Raw genomic sequence first — 18,238 nt, 5'->3', positions numbered from 1 at the left:
CAGAGTAAATTCTTAACTGAGATTGCATATGCAGTTTGTTCGACATTACCAAATTCCCAGTTTTCTTTCATTCTTACTAGAAGTTTATTGGGCTTTTTTTTTTCATTGTCTTTCAATGAAATTAATTTGTCTTTTAATACCTACAATGTCTTTTAATACACTTTTATGTCTTCTGTGTCTTTAAAATCTCTCTGATGCATTTTGGGTGATTTTCTAGCTCTAGCTTCTAAATTACTAACTTTCCTCAGTTGTATCTAACCTTCTGTTTGAACTATCCATTGAGTTTTTAATATAGATAACTTTTATATTTTTAGAATTTTTTTGATTCCAGATCTCTTCCATCTTTTTTAATTTTGCTCTCTTCTTTCATTATGGTTCCTATTCCTTTACTTCTTTAATTATTTTACCTTTTTTAAAAATCTTTACCCAAGCACATGCTTATTGATTTAGAGAGAAGGGAGTGGGAGGGAGAAAGAGGGAGAGAAACATTGATGTGAGAGAGGAACATCAGTCAGTCGCCCCTTGTATGCACTCTGATGGGGACTGAATCCATGACCTAGGCATGTGTCCTGACTGGGAATCGAACTCATGATCTTTTGGTTTATGGGATGATGCTCTGATCAGCTGAGCCACACTGGCTAGGGCTTTGATTATTTTAACATACTTATTTTTTCTTTATATCTTTCACATATAGTGATACCACATTTTGGCATGTCAGTTCTCTTGTCTGTTGCATTTGTGCCTTATTCCCTTATATGAATCAGAATTTATTGTGATATTATCTTGAGCCCCAGGTTATGAAAGAATTTCTACAGAGTGATTTCAAGGTACCTTCAGGAATTCCAATAGTCTTAGAATAAATTTAATCTTATTTCCTGGCTCAGCTTTCTATACCACAAAGGAATGCAAGTTCAGACTCCCCTCCTAGGTGATGTATATGCCTGGGGTTTTTAAGTTCTCTTAGGTAACATTTTTTCCCTCCTACCCATGGACACAGGCAAATGGCATACCTCTTAGAGCTCCTCCAGGTGAGTGAGAAGTTTCTTAAGTCCTCACTTTACTGAAAGGGCTGCTCTTTGAGGCTCTATCCTGGTACTCTGTTCTAGTTCTCCACCTCACCTGGGCCAGGAGCCCATTTCCTGTCTCCATGTGAGCATTGAAAGTCAGGTCTCCAACTTCTGGATCCTGCATTTGGGTCCTGGATGCCCAGGAATTACTGTGGCTTTAATGCCAGCTTACTCTTCTGGCTTTGAGTTCCCTCTATTTCTGCCTCCTTTGGATTTGAGGTTGGACGTGTTTTTAGAACATCTTCATTGTTTTGTTGTATTTTATCTGGTATTTCTATGTGTATGTAGCAAGGTGGAAGAGCAGAGCTTTTATCGATTCCATCTGTCATATTACCAAAAATCAAAATGATCTGATAGGTAATGACGTGTCCCTTCCTGTTTGCTGTAAGTACCATACCAGTGGAGCTGGATCCCCTGTAGTAGGAGAAACTGTAATTTGTGAGAAGGATCATCTGCCCAGGAGTCAGCAGGGAAGATAGCTTATACCCATGAGTGTACTGCATTTAGGAAAAGTTCTATGATTGATAATATACATCAAAAAAAGCACACAGATCTTGAAGTATACAGCTTGATGGATTGCCTGGCTGAAGCCCGGAAGACTCAAAGTATCAGTTCTGGGAGAGTTTGATGACTATACATATATCTTACCATTTATTTTGTAGCTAGGAACTGAGTGTTAGTGGTCTGGGAGATAAGCCCTGGCTTTGGATTGGAATCTAAATAATCTGGGTTCAAATCCTGGTTCTGCCATTTATCAGCTCAATGACCTTTAACAAAATATTGCACCTCTATGAGCCTCAGTTTCCCCTTCTGAAAATGTAGGCATTGGTCCTAACAGCCTGGGCTTACTGTGAGGAATTAAACTAGGCAGACAGTTGGACCCAGGAAAATGTGGGGCACCCATATGTGGTGGAGCATAGGGCTGTGGCATGGGCAGAGACATTGCTGATAGCAGGAGAGTGGTTTTTTGTTTGTTTGTTTGTTTGTTATGTTTTGTTTGCAAGCAGTGGAGCTGCTGGGTCACTGTGCACCCTGCTCAGACAGGTGTGGGGATGCATTCCGTCCCTACACATATACATACACACACACACGTGAAGCTGGTAAAAAACCATTTCAGGAGCTAGGACTCTCCAGACTGTATATGGCAATCTCCAGGTACCAGTCTTCTTCCAAATTCAAAAACTCAGTTGGATTTCTGTTAGCCTAGTGAGTGCTAATGCTTGAGCCTACATCTGCCACTTGCCATGGTAATGAGGAACTTTACCCTGGTGGTGTTTAGGCTAACATGACATCCAGGGAAAGCTCATTAGCTTGGGTTCTAGCAGAAAGGAGACTAAGAGTGTCAGGGGTTTCAGAGGGGTGGTCTGGTGAGATGCCTTTGCCTCGTGGCAGACTTAGCTGACAGCTTCACAGCAGGGCAGAGAGAGAGAGCTGAGCAGCTGGCAGAGGGGTATCTGGCTGGGAGCTTTGGAAACCAGGAACAGGGGATTGTGGACTTCCCAGGTACAGAAGATCGGAAGCTACTGGAGAGGAGCTGGGGGTGGGAGGAGGTGGGGTAAGCAGCAGCCACAGGGCCAAAGGAGGGTCTCTTCCTGTGGTGGTAGAGTGTGGAGCTCCTGGGTCTGAGGGTCCCTGTTCCAGGGGGTCTGCTGAGGCGAGAGCGTGGACTCTGATTCCTGCAGAGCCTGTCCTGGGGTTGTCACAGATGTGGGCAAAAAACACGAGTCATCACAAACACTTCTATGTCTGCCAGGAAAGGGGGCATGGCTCTTCCCTCTAGTGGAGAAGGACCCGAGCCCCTGTGCTCAGTGGCTTTTATTGAGAACCATATGCAGTGGCTTTTATTGAGAACCATATGCATAGGGGTATGGATGCAAAGCTCATCAATCAATGTCAAAAGGCTATGTTTACAGAAAACAATAGAGATCATAGATAACAATTGAAGGAACACAGAGATTTGCCTCAGGTTGGGGTCTGTGAATAATGTGAATTTCCTTCCTAGCATGAGCCAGTTATCATAGTTTTTGAGGGAAGAACAAACATGCTTCTAGGAACTTACTTCTAGGCCTCATTCCCTTCCACCCACCCCCAGGAACTGCCTGATCCAGTTTAGGGCCGTACCTGCCTTTAGTATTGTGTCAACCTGAGCCAGGCTGGTGGGGTAGAGCTGTCAAGAAATACGGAGACTTCTTTCAGATAGAATGAGGACTCCAGCTATATCAAAGCTGGGGGGTAAGGGTCTTTTGCCCTTTCTCCATGTCCCCTAAGTCCTTCCCTGATGCCCATGTGGCTGTGCCTGTCTTAGGTTGCTCCTGCCATCGAAGGGTATTACCCATCATTTACTAACCAGCCATCCTCTGGGGCCAAGCAGGGCAATGTGAGGGAGGCAGAGGCTATGCCCTTGCCAGGGAGACAGATTTTGTCTCCTCAGTGGCCTATTTTCCCAAGGCCTCCTTGCTCAGCTCCAGTCTTGGGGCCCCCTCACTGATTGGCGAGGCTACAGGCCCTGAAACCAGGCAGGGCGTTTCCCAACATCTTCCCAGATGGGGCTCGGTAGGGACAGTGGCAGGCTGCGAGCCAGAGTTAGGGTCCTAGTCTCCAGCCCGACCCAGCCTGAGTTCCTGTTACTCACTGAGTTCCTGCTCAGTGCCAGCCTCTTGCTTAAAAAACTAAAATAATGTAATTAGATATATACAAGGTCAAGACAATCTAAAGAGTACAAGAAAGTGTCAGATGAGAAAGAAGACTCCTTACTCCCCTACTCTTGCTCCCAGCCCTGCTTTCCAGAGGGAGGGGATTATCATTTTAACCATTTATTTAGTTCTTCTGGTCACCACTACCACCATTAGCGTGCTGAGATGTCTTTCTTGGTTCCTAGCTTTGGGCTGTATCTCTGCAATGACAGACAAGAAATGAGCACAGTTAGACTGCTTTTCACCTGTCCTCCTGATCTTTGGTGGCTATATGACTGCAAACATCTTTTGGTCCTTTACCCCTGTACCCCAAAATATTCATCCTTTGCACTATACACTAGAACACACGGGCACCATGAACAGTCTTCCATACTCCTTCACATACTACACATCCACTTCCTGGACTTGTCATTGTAAGTGGGCATATGTGTACCCCCAGCTCAAATGCAAGTATTCCTGCACAGGTCCCATGGCCTCCTAATGGCACAAAGCCAAAGTGGGAAGGAGCATCTGGATGACTATAGGGAACAAACCCACAGTCCTGAAGGCCAAACTCACAGCTTCTTGAGTGGTCCAGAGCAGCCCCCTCTGGAATAGCCAGATGGCCTTTCCCAGTGTTTGGCAGAGGTTGGAGAGGGGGCTGGGACTAGAGGCAGGGGTGATTAGAGATGTCTTCCTCACTGAGCATAGGCTCTCCTTCTGCCCCTATAGGAGGTGTTTCGGCAGCACTGGGGGCTGCAGCTCCTGGCCCTGGTGGAGGAGGTGCTACCCCGCCATGGCAGCAGCCACCATGGGGACTGGCACATCTCTCTGAGCAAGCCCAGTGAGAAGGAGCAGCACCTTCTGATGACCTTGGTGGGCGAGCAGGGTGAGCTACGGGGGGGGGGGGGGACACCCACAGGAAGGGGGATTGGCATGTTTGGGGAGAGGGTCCAGGAGGGCAATGGGAGGTGGGCCAAATCAGTAGAAGTTTCCCAAGGCCGTGGGAGCTCTCCTGCAGAACTGTGGGAAAGTACAACCAAGGACTTTTGGATGTGGGCTGGGCTTTTAGGATAGCAAGGTGAGGTGCTGCTTAGACTCCCTAGTTTAGGGTCTATGAGTACCAACAGCTGGGAGACAGGAGGAGGAAGAAGGTAGGAACATTGGGAATAGGAGGGGAACAGGTGTGGTTTCAGCACAAGTGTCAGACAGCAGTACTGTACACTTTGTGGTAGGCTGAGAAAGGGTGTATTTAGAATGCAACCTTAAGAAACTGAGGAATTGATCTCTTGGTATCACAACTGTTACTTAGTAGCACTCACTAAATCTTTTAATGAGTCAACCAGTGAGCAACAAGCAAAGGAGAGTGGTCATGCATGTACCATGAGATCTGTGTTTGGTCAGGAGCCAGAGAGTGAAGCTCTAGAAGCAGAAGATCTGGTCGGGGGCTGTCCAAGGGACCAAGAGTCTGCAGGGGGAGTGCCTCAGTGATCAAGGCTGTGCTGATGATGATGATGCCTCCTTCCAGGAGTGGTGCCCACTCAAGATGTCCTTTCCATGCTGGGTGATATCCGCAGGAGCCTGGTGGAGGTAAGAGGGCAGGGATGAGTTCTCCTGTTCTTTAAAGCTGTGGGAGCAGGACTTCCTGAAGTCAGGAGGGCACTCTGCACCATGTGGTACAAAGGAGCTAAAAACAGACTCTTGATCTGTAGTTCTTCCTTTCAGGCCTCCTAAGACACAGTTCCCATGGGAGAGACTGAGTGTATGAACATTTAACTACCAACTGGATTGTGCATGTGACAGCCAGGGGCAGAAAGGGGCCAAAGAGTGGGTGGTGATCAGGAGAGGACTCAGAGGGGTGGAGACCTCTGAAGGGCATTTTGACGGGTAGGTGGGAGTTTTTTGGGTAGACAGTGGGAGAAACACCATGTCTGGCAAAGGAACTGTTCAGAAGTCTGGTGGGTGGGAGCACATGCTGTGGCTCTAGAACCACAGGAGAAAGCACAAGAGACCTAGACATTTCTTCAGAAACCATGGGAGTAGGCAGTGCTTGGCCAGCTGGAGGCCAGCTGTGGTTGAGGGCAGGGCTCAGGGCACAGCAGACAGTCATGTCTTCTTGAGATTGATCCCTGACCAATGTCTGGCCCATCCGGGAGACCTTAGCTGAGGAGACAAGCTCACCACCTGTGCAGAGTGGAGCAGAGCCATGGTCGATGGGAGAGGCAGGTCTCCATTGCCTCCTGCTCCTCATTCCACACCCCTTCTTGAGGACAGTCATCATCTACCAAAATCCCTTCTACTCACTGTAAAATCCAGTGATCTGCCATCAGTCTTCCTTAAGGGGCTGTGCAGTATTTGACAACAAAGATGAGTTGTGCATGGCTGTGGTCCTGCCTCATCTACTACATGCAAGATTGAGGGGTTGATTCTGTGGGGGTTCTGTTTTTTGTTTTTATTAGCTGAGTGCCTCTGTTCCCTTACCACCACCACCAAAGGGCTTGTGAACATTAAGTAAGGAAACCTGCTGAGAATTTTTTGTACCCCATTTAAGGTGAGAGCCGAAGCCCAGGAAATTCCTTGAGATTGCACAGCTAGTAGCTTTGGACCAGGTCTGAATGACTCGAGACCCAAGTCTTTCACCATGCTGCTATATCTATACCAAGGGCTGTTCTGGTTATGAATGTCTGGGTTTGTGAACCCTGAGAGATGGTAGGAACAGGCTCTCCTTGACATTTTTTATAGACCTTTCTGCCTCTTCTCCCAGGCCCTGGGTATTATGGCTTTACTGAATACTTCATGGTGTCTGACATGGCCAAAGGCATGCCAGGCCTTTGGAAGTATGTTAGCAGGCAAATTTATCAAGTTCTAGCAAGAAAAATGGACTCTTGATAACTTAAAAAGTCAATAGAGTACTGGAAATATACAGGTGGTTCCCAGAAACCAAAGAGCTGACTACCTGGCATTAGAAAGAGTAGTAAAAGGCAGAAAGGGTACTCCTAACTCTCTGCACCTAGATCCAGGAAAGCGCCACCTTCACACTGGCACTTGTTTTCTGAGGAGGGCATCTCACCTGCTTTGCTCTCTTTCTGCCTGGATGATGATTTGTGGAGAAAACATCTGCTAGGCTGGGTCAGGGCACAGCAGCCTCTGGTCCAGAGAAGGCAGGACCACTCAAGATAACCTGTAATGTGGGAGGGGGGTAGGCAGCTAAATACCAGTGGTGATCACTCCAGTGGGAAAAGGAGCTAAAAGCTAGGGGTGGCTCATGATGTGAGCCGTCCCCAGCATCCCTTGCACTGTCTCTGGCCCATAAAGGCTTGGATAATACCAAAATACCCCACCTGCAAGGTGGAAGGTGTGTGTCAGAGGCCTGAATCTGTGGTGGTATGTGGTGGAGGATGGGTGATAAGGGGATCACAGCTGCCTTTATTTTTGTTTTTGTTTTTTTTATTTGGGGGGGGTTTGTATTTTTCACTGGAGGGACAGGTGTGGGGACTCTTTTGGGTTTGGATCATGAATGGCAGAATGGGAAGGCAGTCACAATGGGGGTCAGGGCCACCACTCGGTGGATTTAGAGCCAGACTTCTGCCCCAACAGGGTCAGGGTCAATCAGAGCCATGGTGGTGTTGTGAGGGGGAGGTAGGGAATGGAGATGTTGGGTGGAGAGGCTTTAAGCTGCCCCCAGGTGAACAGGGTGGGCATAGAGCAGAGAGAGTCACTCATGAATACAGATCCAGGCCACTCAGGAGCCAGGAGTGTGCCAGCTCCCCCTCAAAGCTTGTCCCTGTTCCTAAGCCCCAACCGCATGGCACCATGTGGGGGTGGGAGCAGTGGCAATCCAGGACCTCAGCTGAGGAGCCTGGTCCCTCCCACCCCCAGATTGGCATCCAGAACTACTCCACGACAAGCAGCTGCCAGGCCCGGGCCAGCCAGGTGCGTAGTGACTATGGGACGCTCTTTGTGGTGCTGGTGGTCATCGGTGCCGTCTGTGTGATTATCATCGTGCTGGGCTTGCTCTACAACTGCTGGCAGCGCCGGCTGCCCAAGCTCAAACATGTGGTGAGTGAGGGGGTAGGTGGGGCAGGGGTCCTGGGCTGGGGACAGTGCTGGTGGAGATGGGAGTGCCCAGCAAGCTTGCCATCTTCAACTCATGTGGGCTGGCAGTAGCAGTCCCAGGATGTGGTACTACAGGCAAAGCCACCTGTCCAGTGTTTGTATCTCAGTCGAGCTTCTCTGCAGGGCACTAGCCCCAACCACAGGAGTCCTTCATAGCACCAGCCCTTTCTGGGACAGAGTCGCCCTGCAGGCCTGAGCTCATCGGGAGGTCTCACCAAAGCCCTGGGTCAGCACTGCCCAGGGGTCAAGAAAACAATCCCCACAAAGGAGAGGTCAGGGCCAAACTCCTATTTTTCCCAGGAGACCCAGAGTCTCTTTATAAGAAGGCTGTTGGGAAGGGTCAGCTGGTGTCTGGGAGGCCACCAGCTTGTTTAGTCAGAGGATCAGTAGGATTATTTTAAGAAAGGAATTGGGCTGTGGAAACATAACAGAAGGGAAGTGCCATCTGTTGAGGGTCCCTGGGGTTCCCTGTGTAGAGTTTTACTGACTAGGGAAGGAAAATGAAGTGACTTGTTCAAGGTCACCGCCTGGGTCAACGGGGCACATACAGGCAGCTTGTGTGTTGGGTGGGGCCGGGCCGGGCCGGGCCGGGCCGGACCAGAGGCGCTAGCCCAGCGGCCTGGTCCCGGCCCGCAGTCACACGGTGAGGAGCTGCGCTTCGTAGAGAACGGCTGCCACGACAACCCCACGCTGGATGTGGCCAGCGACAGCCAGTCGGAGATGCAGGAGAAGCAACCCAGCCTGAACGGCGGCGGGGCCGTCAACGGCCCGGGGGGCTGGAGCACTCTCATAGGGGGCAAGCGGGACCCCGAGGACTCGGACGTATTCGAGGAGGACACGCACCTGTGAGGGCGTGAGCCGGCTGCTCCAGGACAAGCAAGACAGACGCGGGGCGCACAGTAGCGCCACCTCCCCCCTGGCCGCCGCTCCCCCACGGCCTGGTTCCCCCCACAACCTGGTTCTGGGTGCTGGCTCCTCCTGCTTCCCCCTCACCCCTCATAGCCTTGGCATAGTCCTTCCCACCCCCACCCAACGTCCTGAGGGGCCGGTCCCGGGACCCCCCATTAAAACCGCCCGGAGCCCACGCCGGGCCCAGTGCGTCTGCCCGACTGGTTTTTGCTGTGGGGTGGGTGGGTCTGTGGGGGCTTGGGGGTGGGGTGAGCGGGAGGGAGGAGTGGGGTGGCCAGTGGCTGTTTTACATCGGGCTCGGAAGCATCAGAGTCGCTGCCATCTCTGCCACTTGTGGCCGGTCCACGCTTGTCCACTTGTCAGCGCCATAGATGCCAGCTCCTTCTTCGCCAGCTGCGGGAAAGGGGACCTGGGCCGAGTGTGGTGAGGACTCCGCAGCCCCGAGAGGGCACGGCATCCTCAGAGAGCCTTCAGCCCCTGCGCGTGCAGGGGAAGGCCCGAGGGGCATGTGGACGCCTGGGCACCAGCACTTGATCCACCGCAGACCACTGGCCAACAGGCCTCCGGTGTGTCACAGCAGCCTTACAGACGGGAGCACGGTGACGCGGTGGTCCCAGAGGACTTCCTGGAGGCGAGGACTGCCACGGAGGCCTGGAGGACAAGTGGGCAGAGAGGAGGTTCACCCTCTGAGTATTCGGGGCTGAGGTCAGACTCGGGGCAGACCTGGGACTCCGGATGTGTTTCCTCTCTCTGATGCCTGTGGACCTGGCATTGGGAAAACATGGGGTCCACAGTCAGTATCTGGTCATCAGAGATTAGGAAATTCATAAATGCAGCTAAAGCAAATATGGCACTGAAATTGCCATCTTCATGGTTCTGGCGGGAATAGAGCAGGTGCCCTATTGGGATGTAGGGCACTTGTATTCCTTGTCCCTTCTTTCCCCATTACTTATTCCCACAGCTCCCTTGGTTCCTTCTCTCACATCAGGTGCCACCTGAGTTGGTAACTCCCAAAGCTGAATGTTATTCATCATTCCCTGGTCCAACCTGGATGTCCCCCAAGGCTGCCTTGCTCAGTGGTGGCTCCACCACCATTCATGATGACCTCCTTGCCTCGACATTGCATCATCTATTGTACTTGTCTCCTGACTTCCACATTCAAAAATCTGTCTACTTAGCATACTTCCACATCACCAGGATCCCTACAGGCAGATTCCTCCTTGGTCTCCCTGCCTGCAGACTCCCCTAGCCAACCTGCTGCCCCAAGCCACCAGAGGGTCCTGGCTGAAGCAGAGCCCCATCACCTCTCTCCAAAACGCCTGCTGGCCAGAGTCCCAGCCTCTTCAGATCTGGGCCCTGGCCTCTGATGCTCAGAGTCTGCCTTTTGTGTTTCCACCTCCACACCATGTCTCTGCTGGTCTGCTTGTCACCTGCCTTACCTGAAGGAGGCTTTCTTCAGACAAAAAGAATATCTCCCCTCCTTCCACTTCCATAGATCTCCCCTCCCAGACTATAAGCCTGTCCTGACCCAGGCTCTGACCTACCCCCTCCCTGTCCAAGTACGTGCTGTAACAGTGAGATGTGGATGTGAATGTATGTGACAAGTAGGACATCACTCTCCTGTGAGTGCCAGCTGGGTGGGTGTTCAGGGTGGGTGGGGCTGCTGCTTGACCTGACAGCTGCCTCCGGGTACTCCTTCTCTACCTCAGGTACTACGCCTGCCTGTATGGACATGAGGAGCTGGTACTCTACCTTCTGGCCAATGGTGAGGGAAGGGAACAAGGGCTTTGGGTGTGTGTGTGTACACGTGTGCAAACAGTGTGTGCATGTGTGCACATTTGCAAACAGTCTTGAGTCCTCTTTTTCCCTCACCCCTACACCCAGTCAGCAAGTACTGCTAGCTCTACTTTCAGAACATATTCATTGCTCTGTCTACTTCCCATCTTTGCTACTCCTACCCATCCTAGCTACTGCACCTGTCCCTGGACTATCTGTCCCTCGATGCAGTGCCAGCCTCCTTGCTGGTCTTATGGTTGCCCCTTCTGCCCCACTTACAATCCTCTGATGGTTTTGTAATGTATTTAGCATAGAAATAGAATGCCTTGCTTTGCCTGGGAGCTGCTACATGACCTGCTCCTCCCGCTCTGGCCTCTCTTCTTTGGCTCTCCCTTGTGCTCCCTGTTCCAGCCATACTGGTCTCCTGTGTGCTGCTTCAAGCTTGCTGCTGCCTCAGGGCTTTTGCACTTGCTGTCCCTGCCTGCTTAGACTGTTCTTTCCCAGATCTTTGCATGGCTGACTCTCTCACTTCACTTAGGTCTCTACACATTGTTACTGCCACAATGCCTGCCCTTCTATGCCCACCCTCTGTGGCAGCTGCTGTCACTGTCACCCTTTATCTTGTTTAGTTTTTCTTCATAGCACCTGATAGCATTCATTAATCTGTTTATTTTCCTTCTGCCCCACTGTCACTTCAGTGAGAACAGGGACCTGATTGTTAATGGCAGTGTCCCCAGTGCACAGAAGAGGGCCAGCCTCTCAGCCTACTCTGTTTTATGTAGTCTGTGGTATGTGTGAGTGAATATGTGTTGTGAGTGCACAGGGCTTTGTGTGCCTAAGCCCTGGGGTCAAAGTGGGCCCAGGGCCATTTAGAAAGGTGTCCCCAGGGTTTATGGACCCTCCATGGGAGGAGAAGAGGAAGAGGATGGAGATTAGGATCCCCAGACCCCTCCCCAACTGTAGGATGTAACCCATGGCCCTGCTGCCCTCAGGAGCCCACGGTAAGGGCAACACTTTCTAGGATGAACTCTGCTTCTTGGGGTTGTAAGTGATACCATCCACCAGGCCCTGCATAATTATAAGCAAGTGACAGCCTCCTGCAGGAGGTGGGACTACTATGACTACTTCCTGCAGTAGTGAGCTGGAGCCCAAGGCAGGTGGATGGCCTTTGCCCAGTAGGTCTGAGGTGGGTGTGGCCTGCATGGAGCTGAGGGCTCTCCTACAGGATGGGATTGGGGACTGGAGTGGTGAGAATGAGAAGAGGTGCTCTTTGTGGTGCACAGGAAGCCCTCCTGGGCCCATCACTGCATCATGGGTGCATGCAGTGCCTACTTCACCAGCATTCTGGTGAACCACACCACATGGAAGGGCAAGAGCATCATGGTCCTCAGGCATCCACTGGTGCATCTTTCCCTGGAGTTGGGGAGCAGAGGGATAGCAGGGGGCTTTTGCTGGGCCATGCTTCTGACCTTCCTTCCTTCCTGTCTGTTTCTTCTGCAGATCAACTCTGTGGCCTTTGGGTCCCTGTACATAGGTGACTCCCCACCACCAGGCCAGGGTTGGGTGGACAGTGAGGGGGCTGTGTTTCTGTCCAGGAGCAGACCCAGCTGTGGCCTTGGGCTGACCTTTCACTGCCTGGTGCTTTGTCCCCTGCAGTGTGAGGCAGTTCCAGTTGCCTTCTGGGTTGGGTTGGCAGACAATGAGCTGGTATATCTGCTGAGGAAAGCTTGTGTCATAAACTGAGCCCCTCTCCCGTCTGTTCTGGGGCCTGTAGGACTCAGGCATTGGCTCTTATGGGGAAATCAAGGCAGCATGTAGGCCCAGAGGTCCCAGCCCTGCAGCCAAGTGGCTGAGCGGGACGGACCACCTATGAAACTCTACATGCCAATGCAGTGTACTGCTAATGGCCCCTCTCAGGCCCTGAGCCTTCCACACTGCTCCCGGGCCACCCAGATGTCAGTGTGGAACACAATGACTGTGAGTGCTTAGCCCAGCAGTGCCAGCTATTGCATCAATGACCTGGAGATCAAGTGCAGGGATGTGTCTGAGTTTGGTGTGTCCACACTTTGGAGTCCAGGGCTTTGGGCAGGACTTGGCAGAGCCAATCTAGCTTTCTGAAGCTGCATTATCTCCTCTGCAGTGCATCCAGGTGAGGCACTTACAAGTATGTGAAGGTGCTGAGCATCAGGCTCCCACACCAGAGAACCCCTGGTTCTGGGAGGACCTGGTCCTACTGGCTGATTGCACCCTACCACCTGAGCTCCTACTAAGCACACAAGGGCGTGGGGCTGGGGCTGGTGGGCAGGAGACATGTCTGGGGACAGGGCTATGGTAGGCAAGCCCCACATTTGTGTTCAGTTCCTTGTGTAGCCTTGAGCCAGTCAATTCCCTTTGAGCCTAGTTGTTCACTGCTGTTGCTGTTTGTCTTTTATTTAAATCTGCAAATGGGGTGGCAGTCCACGCCTCCAGGACCAAGCCAGAGTAGGCTCTTTTCAGAGGCTAACCACTCAACTTTCTCTCACCTACTCTAATGGTTTCTCCTCTTACATTCCCCAAGGTGATCTTGGGAGCTGCCCTTCCCTTTTCCCGATGTCTTTAAAATCTGTCCTAATGTTTGCTTCTGAGTAGAGAGCTGCAGCTTTCTCTGTCATAAAGTGCTGCCCATCCCCCCAATTAAGCCCTGGGCCAGGTCTTCTGGGCACAGCCGTAGCCCTGGTCTTCCGTAAGCGTAGCCTTCTCCAAGCCTTCTTCTCTGGCTTCAGTGACTGATTTCTGGGTCCTTCTGAATGACCACTTCTGAGAGAATGAGGGGCTGGAGGCCATTGGTAACCTTCCGGCCATCGCCCTGAATCTGGCCCTGCATCTTTACCCATGTGCTCCATCTACTACATATACAGCAACCACACCAAGGTGCAGGCTGGGGTGGGCTGTGTGCACTGTGCCAGGGGCAGGGGGAGGGGGAGCACAATGGTCAGGATAGGTACACAACCCATGTTACCATGGGGCTTCAAGGGTGTGGCCAGGACCTGATTGGCTCTGAGAGACAGGTTTTCCCTGAGGCTGGAGAGGGAGTGTGGAGCCCATTTGCATTTTTCTTTTAGGCAGAGGGACCCTTGGTAGGTTCCAGAATAGGAATGAGTGACAATGCCCATGTCATGATCACATGACACTTGGGGACATAGTGTCAGCCACATGGGTAGCTGAGGACAGTAACTCTGGATTCCCACAACCATGCAGATCCCTTAGCCTCTTGCCTGTAGTTTGCTGAAAACTCCTGGGGTTCTCTATGTCCTGTCTTCTGTTCTCTCACTGCCTCTCTGTATCTTCATCTGCTCCAAGGCCTTCCTCACACAGGGCAACATGGGTGGCGGCAGATAGTGCCAAGAGTGTTCTCTGCCAGGGTGTGTGTGTGTGTGTGTACACATGGTAACTTCTGGAAGAGAGAAGTTTGCCTCCATGTGCAGGTGAGTGCCCCTGGGCAGGCAGCTTGCTGGTTGTCTATTCCATCTTGGGCCACAGGCCATAACCAGCCTGTTTGTCAATAAATTTTTATGGAACACAACCACACCAATTTATTTCTATACTGTCCTTGGCTGCTTTTGCACAGTGGCAGAGCTGAGCAGCTCTAACAGAGACCCTGTGGCACAGTATTTACCACATAACCCTTTAGAGAATCCCTCCTACCTCCTCATTTCATTTCTCCTATAGCATAGTCCAGCTCTCTGGTCCCTCCCACCCAGCATCCACCTTGGCCCATCCTGACCCCAGTAAGCTTTAGAACCCAAAAGGCAGCTTCTTAATGACTCATAGCAATGACTGAGGCAAGGACTTGGGCTCCAAACCTGGTTTGACTCTGGGTTAGTCCACCACAGAGCTGTGAGATCTTTGTGCTTCAGTTTCCTCCTCTAGAAAATGGGGATACTGATAGTTGTTACCTCCTAAGGTCGTGTGTGGATGAATGTGCATGTTACAAGTACAGTGCCTGGCACAAGTAAGCTAACAGGCCCATGGCCTGTGATGGGTTAGCAGAGGTCTGGTGAGCTCTGTTTCCATCCTGCTTCCTGTGGTCATCCAAAGTCTGGGCCAGAGCTGAACACATGATCTCTTCCAGCACAAGGCACAACTATGGCTATGCCCTAAATCCCACAGTCTCTATAGATGGGAGGGAGCTAGTAAATAGTTACTTCCCCACCATTAGTAGGGTCCCTGCCTCAGTTTCACCAGAAGCAACTTTTGTCACTTTTCTGACAGCCTTTTTAAGGCAGGCATGATTGTCTGCACCTCACAAGACAGCTGAGGCACCGAGGTGAAGTGATTTGCCCAAGATGCCACAGCTAGAATTTCCTAGCCCATGTCTGCGTGATTCAGAGGTCAGGCTCTGTTCTGCCTGAGGCATGGGAACCCCAGGCTCTTGTGTCCCTTTTGGTCCCATGGATGCCTACAGGGATCTGGGCCAGGCACCTAGCATGGGTAGGGAACTCCTGCTCTGCCTGAAACCTCCAATCTCTCTTCCCAGCAGGTCCCAACCTTACTGCTGGGGTCCTGCGAGGCCTTGGTGATCTTGAAGTGCACCGTCCTTCACCCTTTATTTCATTGCAGCTTCCCTCTCCAAAAAGGTGGCCTATGATGTGCTGAGCATGGCCAATGTATAGTTGTTGGAGGGTCTGAAACGACTGTGGCTGTAGTCTGGCCCAGCTGCTGGATGAAGACAACATGGTTGGTGTGTGCAGGTGTGTGGCCTGTGGCCAAGCTGTTCTGCCTGGTGGGGGCTGAGGACCAGTGAACTGAGTACATTGCCAAGGTTATCAAGAAGGTGGGCTGGTGGAAGCCTTGGTGGGTGGGGGGGCAGGCTGTGGTTGTGGTGGGCAGTGGTTGTGCCCTGAGCCAGTCTGTTCACAGCTGGTAAAGTGGGAGGACTTCTCAGAGGCTGTGAGGGAGGAGATAGTGGCTCTAGTGGCTGGCAGAAGCCAGACTCTATCCCTGCTAGATGACATCCGCTTCCACATGACCAGCATGGTGCAGATCCACAGCAAGATCAAGGTGATGCAGCAGGGGCTGCATGTAGTTGATCAGCTGATGTCTATTGGTCTGAACTGCTGATGGCTACTGAGTTAGGGGCTCCCTATGGACTGCACATGTGGTCTGGTTGACTGTGTGCTCCCTTGTATGCTTGGGGACACTCAGGGATGGCCACCTAGGATAAGCCTCCTCTGCTATTTCACAAACCAGCCCCCAAAGCCCTGGGGCAGGACACCACTCAGGGAAACCTGGAGTGGTATCTCTTAGCCTCTCTCCCTCAGGACCCTTTCCCCCACCCCAGCCTGGCTCCCTCTGGCTGCTTGCTTCCTAAAACCAAGGTGCCTTCTTCTTCTTTGTGTGTGTGTGTGTGTGTGTGTGTGTGTGTGTGTGTGTACTTTACTGATTATGCTATTAGAGTTGTCCCATTTTGTTCTCCCCTTTATCCCCCTCCTCACTATACCACCCCTCCCACCATCATTCCCCCTTAGTTCACCCCACCTTAGTTCATGACCAGGGTTGCACATGTAAGTTCTTTGGATTCTCCATTTTCTGTACTATTCTTAACCTCCCCCTGTCTATTTTGTGACTACCAATTATGCTTCATATTCCCTGTATCTTTTCCCCCATTCTCTCTCTGCTCCCTCCCCACGGATAATACTCCATGGTATCTCCATTTCTGTGATTTTGTACCTGTTCTAGTTGTTTGCTTAGTTTTTTTGTTTGTTTGTTTTTTAGGTTCAGTTGATAGTTGTGAGTTTGTTGCCATTTTACTGTTCATAGTTTCAATCTTCTTTTTCTTAGATAAATCCCTTTAACATTTCATGTAATAAGGGCTTGGTGATGAGGAACTCCTTTAGCTTGCTCTTATCTTGGAAGCACTTTATCTGCCGTTCCATTCCAAATGATAGCTTTGCTGGATAGAGTAATCTTGGATGTAGGTCCTTGCCTTTCGTGACTCTCAATACTTCTTTTTCAGCTCCTTCTTGCCTGTAAGGTTTCTTTTGAGAAATCAGCTGACAGTCTTATGGGAACTCCTTTGTAGATAACTGTCTCCTTTTCTCTTGCTGCTTTTAAGATTTTTTCTTGTCTTTAATCTTGATATGTCTTGGTGTGTGCTTCCTTGGGTCCCACTTGTTCGGGACTCTATGAGCTTCCTGGACTTGCATGTCTAGTTCCTTTGCAAGATGAGGGAAGTTTTCCTTTATTATTTTTTCAAATACATTTTCAATTTCTTGCTCTTGTTCTTTCCTTCTGGCAGCCCTATGATTCAAATGTTGGAACATTCAAAGCTGTCCCAGAGGTTCTTAAGCCTCTTCTCATTTTTTTGAATTCTTATTTCTTCATTCTGTTCTGGCTGAATGTTTCTTTCTTCCTTCTGTTCCAAATCTTTGATTTGGGGTGTGTTTTTCTTCCCTGCACTGTTGGTTTCTTGTATGTTTTGCTTTATGTCATTTTGCATAGCTTTCACTTTTTCCTTTATTTTGCATCTGTATTGAATCATTTCTGTGAGCATCCTGATTGCCAGAGTTTTGAACTCTGCATCTGATAGGTTGGCTATCTCCTCATTGCTTAGTTTCTTTTCCTGAAGTTTTGATCTGTTCTTTCATTTGGGTCATATTTCTTTGTCTTGGTGCACCATGGTTATGTTGTAAGGCACAGAGCCTTAGGTATTTGCCAGGGCAGGGCAACCCACTTTGATGCATTATGGTACTGTATGTGGGGGTGGAGTCAGAGAGGGAACAGTGCTGCTTTCGTGGCTCTCTCCCCACTTTCAGTCACTTCCCTCACATCCCATAAGCGGATTGTGTCCTTTCAGGCACTGATTCCTGGGTGGGTGGGCTTGTGTATGTCCTAGGATCCTGTGGGCCCCTCCAGCAGACTCTCCTATGAGACTGGGAGTTTCTCCCACTGCTGCAACCCCCACAGGGTCACTTTTATAGCCAGAGTTTTTGAGGCTTTATGTTCCCATGCGGGAACCCTGGGTTGTGCAGTCTGTCCTGCCCTCCAGTTGTTCCTCCCAGATTAATCTGCACACTAATGTGGGATATCCCAGTCTGCTAGCCACTTCTGCCCTGACATTTCAGCTGCTGACATTTCATGCATCTTCTCTGCCCCAGCTGTCCATCTCCACAAGTCTGGATGAATGTTTCTTTAACTTCTTAGTTGTCAGACTTACATACAGTTTGATTTTCTGGCAGTTTTGGTTGTTTTTTGTTTTTAAATTGATTGTTATCCCTCTTTTGTTTGTGCAAGGAAGTGAAGTGTATCTACCTACACCATCTTGGCCAGAAGCCAAGTTCTGAAGTTTCCTTCTTGATAGGAGAACTCAAGAGGTAAAAATTTTAGCCTTAGTTGATAGCCTTAAGTGATTAATGCATGTGGAAAGCTGGTATTCCAGGAACTGGAATGCACGGCCACAGTGACTCCAGGAGATCCACAAGCAATTCAACCTTTGGTGCCCCAGAAGGTCTGCAAGCCATAGAGATGGTATCTGAGCCATTGTGTTCCAAGAAGGGATGCAGATAAAGAGTTGTTGATCCACAAATAAATAAGTACTAGGAAAATTGTTGCAGGACTGCAACTCTTATCCAATTAAGCTTTTTCCAAACCTCTTACTTACCCTTTCTTCTTATAAAAAGGTAAGCTTGAAAAGAGATGTTAAGATGGTTTTTGAGGATA

The 18,238-nt window shown here is 50.4% G+C and overlaps 2 protein-coding genes across 3 annotated transcripts in view; both read left to right on the top strand.

The window, feature by feature from the left end:
- Positions 1-8,838, top strand: part of PODXL2 (podocalyxin like 2) — a 42,518-nt gene extending 33,680 nt beyond the window's left edge. The window contains exons 5-8 of one of the 2 annotated variants that reach the window (XM_054587500.1): positions 4,472-4,628; positions 5,268-5,329; positions 7,619-7,672; positions 8,492-8,838. In XM_054587500.1, coding sequence (XP_054443475.1) covers positions 4,472-4,628; positions 5,268-5,329; positions 7,619-7,672; positions 8,492-8,704 — 486 coding nt within the window. In that variant the 3' untranslated portion in view covers positions 8,705-8,838. Of the gene's footprint in view, positions 1-4,471; positions 4,629-5,267; positions 5,330-7,618; positions 7,799-8,491 lie in introns of both variants that reach the window. The other variant, XM_054587499.1, reaches the window with a different exon arrangement.
- A 432-nt stretch (positions 8,839-9,270) lies between these two features.
- On the top strand, positions 9,271-15,640 carry ABTB1 (ankyrin repeat and BTB domain containing 1). Its single transcript, XM_054587416.1, is given in 18 exon segments — positions 9,271-9,426; positions 10,325-10,386; positions 10,474-10,529; positions 10,649-10,655; positions 11,590-11,673; positions 11,753-11,795; positions 11,798-11,941; positions 12,041-12,281; positions 12,458-12,545; positions 12,547-12,625; positions 13,111-13,194; positions 13,284-13,387; positions 13,389-13,422; positions 13,424-13,462; positions 15,157-15,212; positions 15,214-15,268; positions 15,270-15,353; positions 15,440-15,640. Coding segments are annotated over 18 exon segments (1,617 nt in total).
- Positions 15,641-18,238: the final 2,598 nt, after the last annotated feature.

This window comes from Pteronotus mesoamericanus, unplaced genomic scaffold, assembly GCF_021234165.1.
Source record: "Pteronotus mesoamericanus isolate MK-2021 breed Mesoamerican mustached bat unplaced genomic scaffold, CSHL_Meso_final scaffold_118, whole genome shotgun sequence".
NCBI lineage: Eukaryota > Metazoa > Chordata > Mammalia > Chiroptera > Mormoopidae > Pteronotus > Pteronotus mesoamericanus.
Note: the sequence above shows the minus strand (reverse complement) of the source record. Positions and strands in the feature narration are given on the sequence as shown.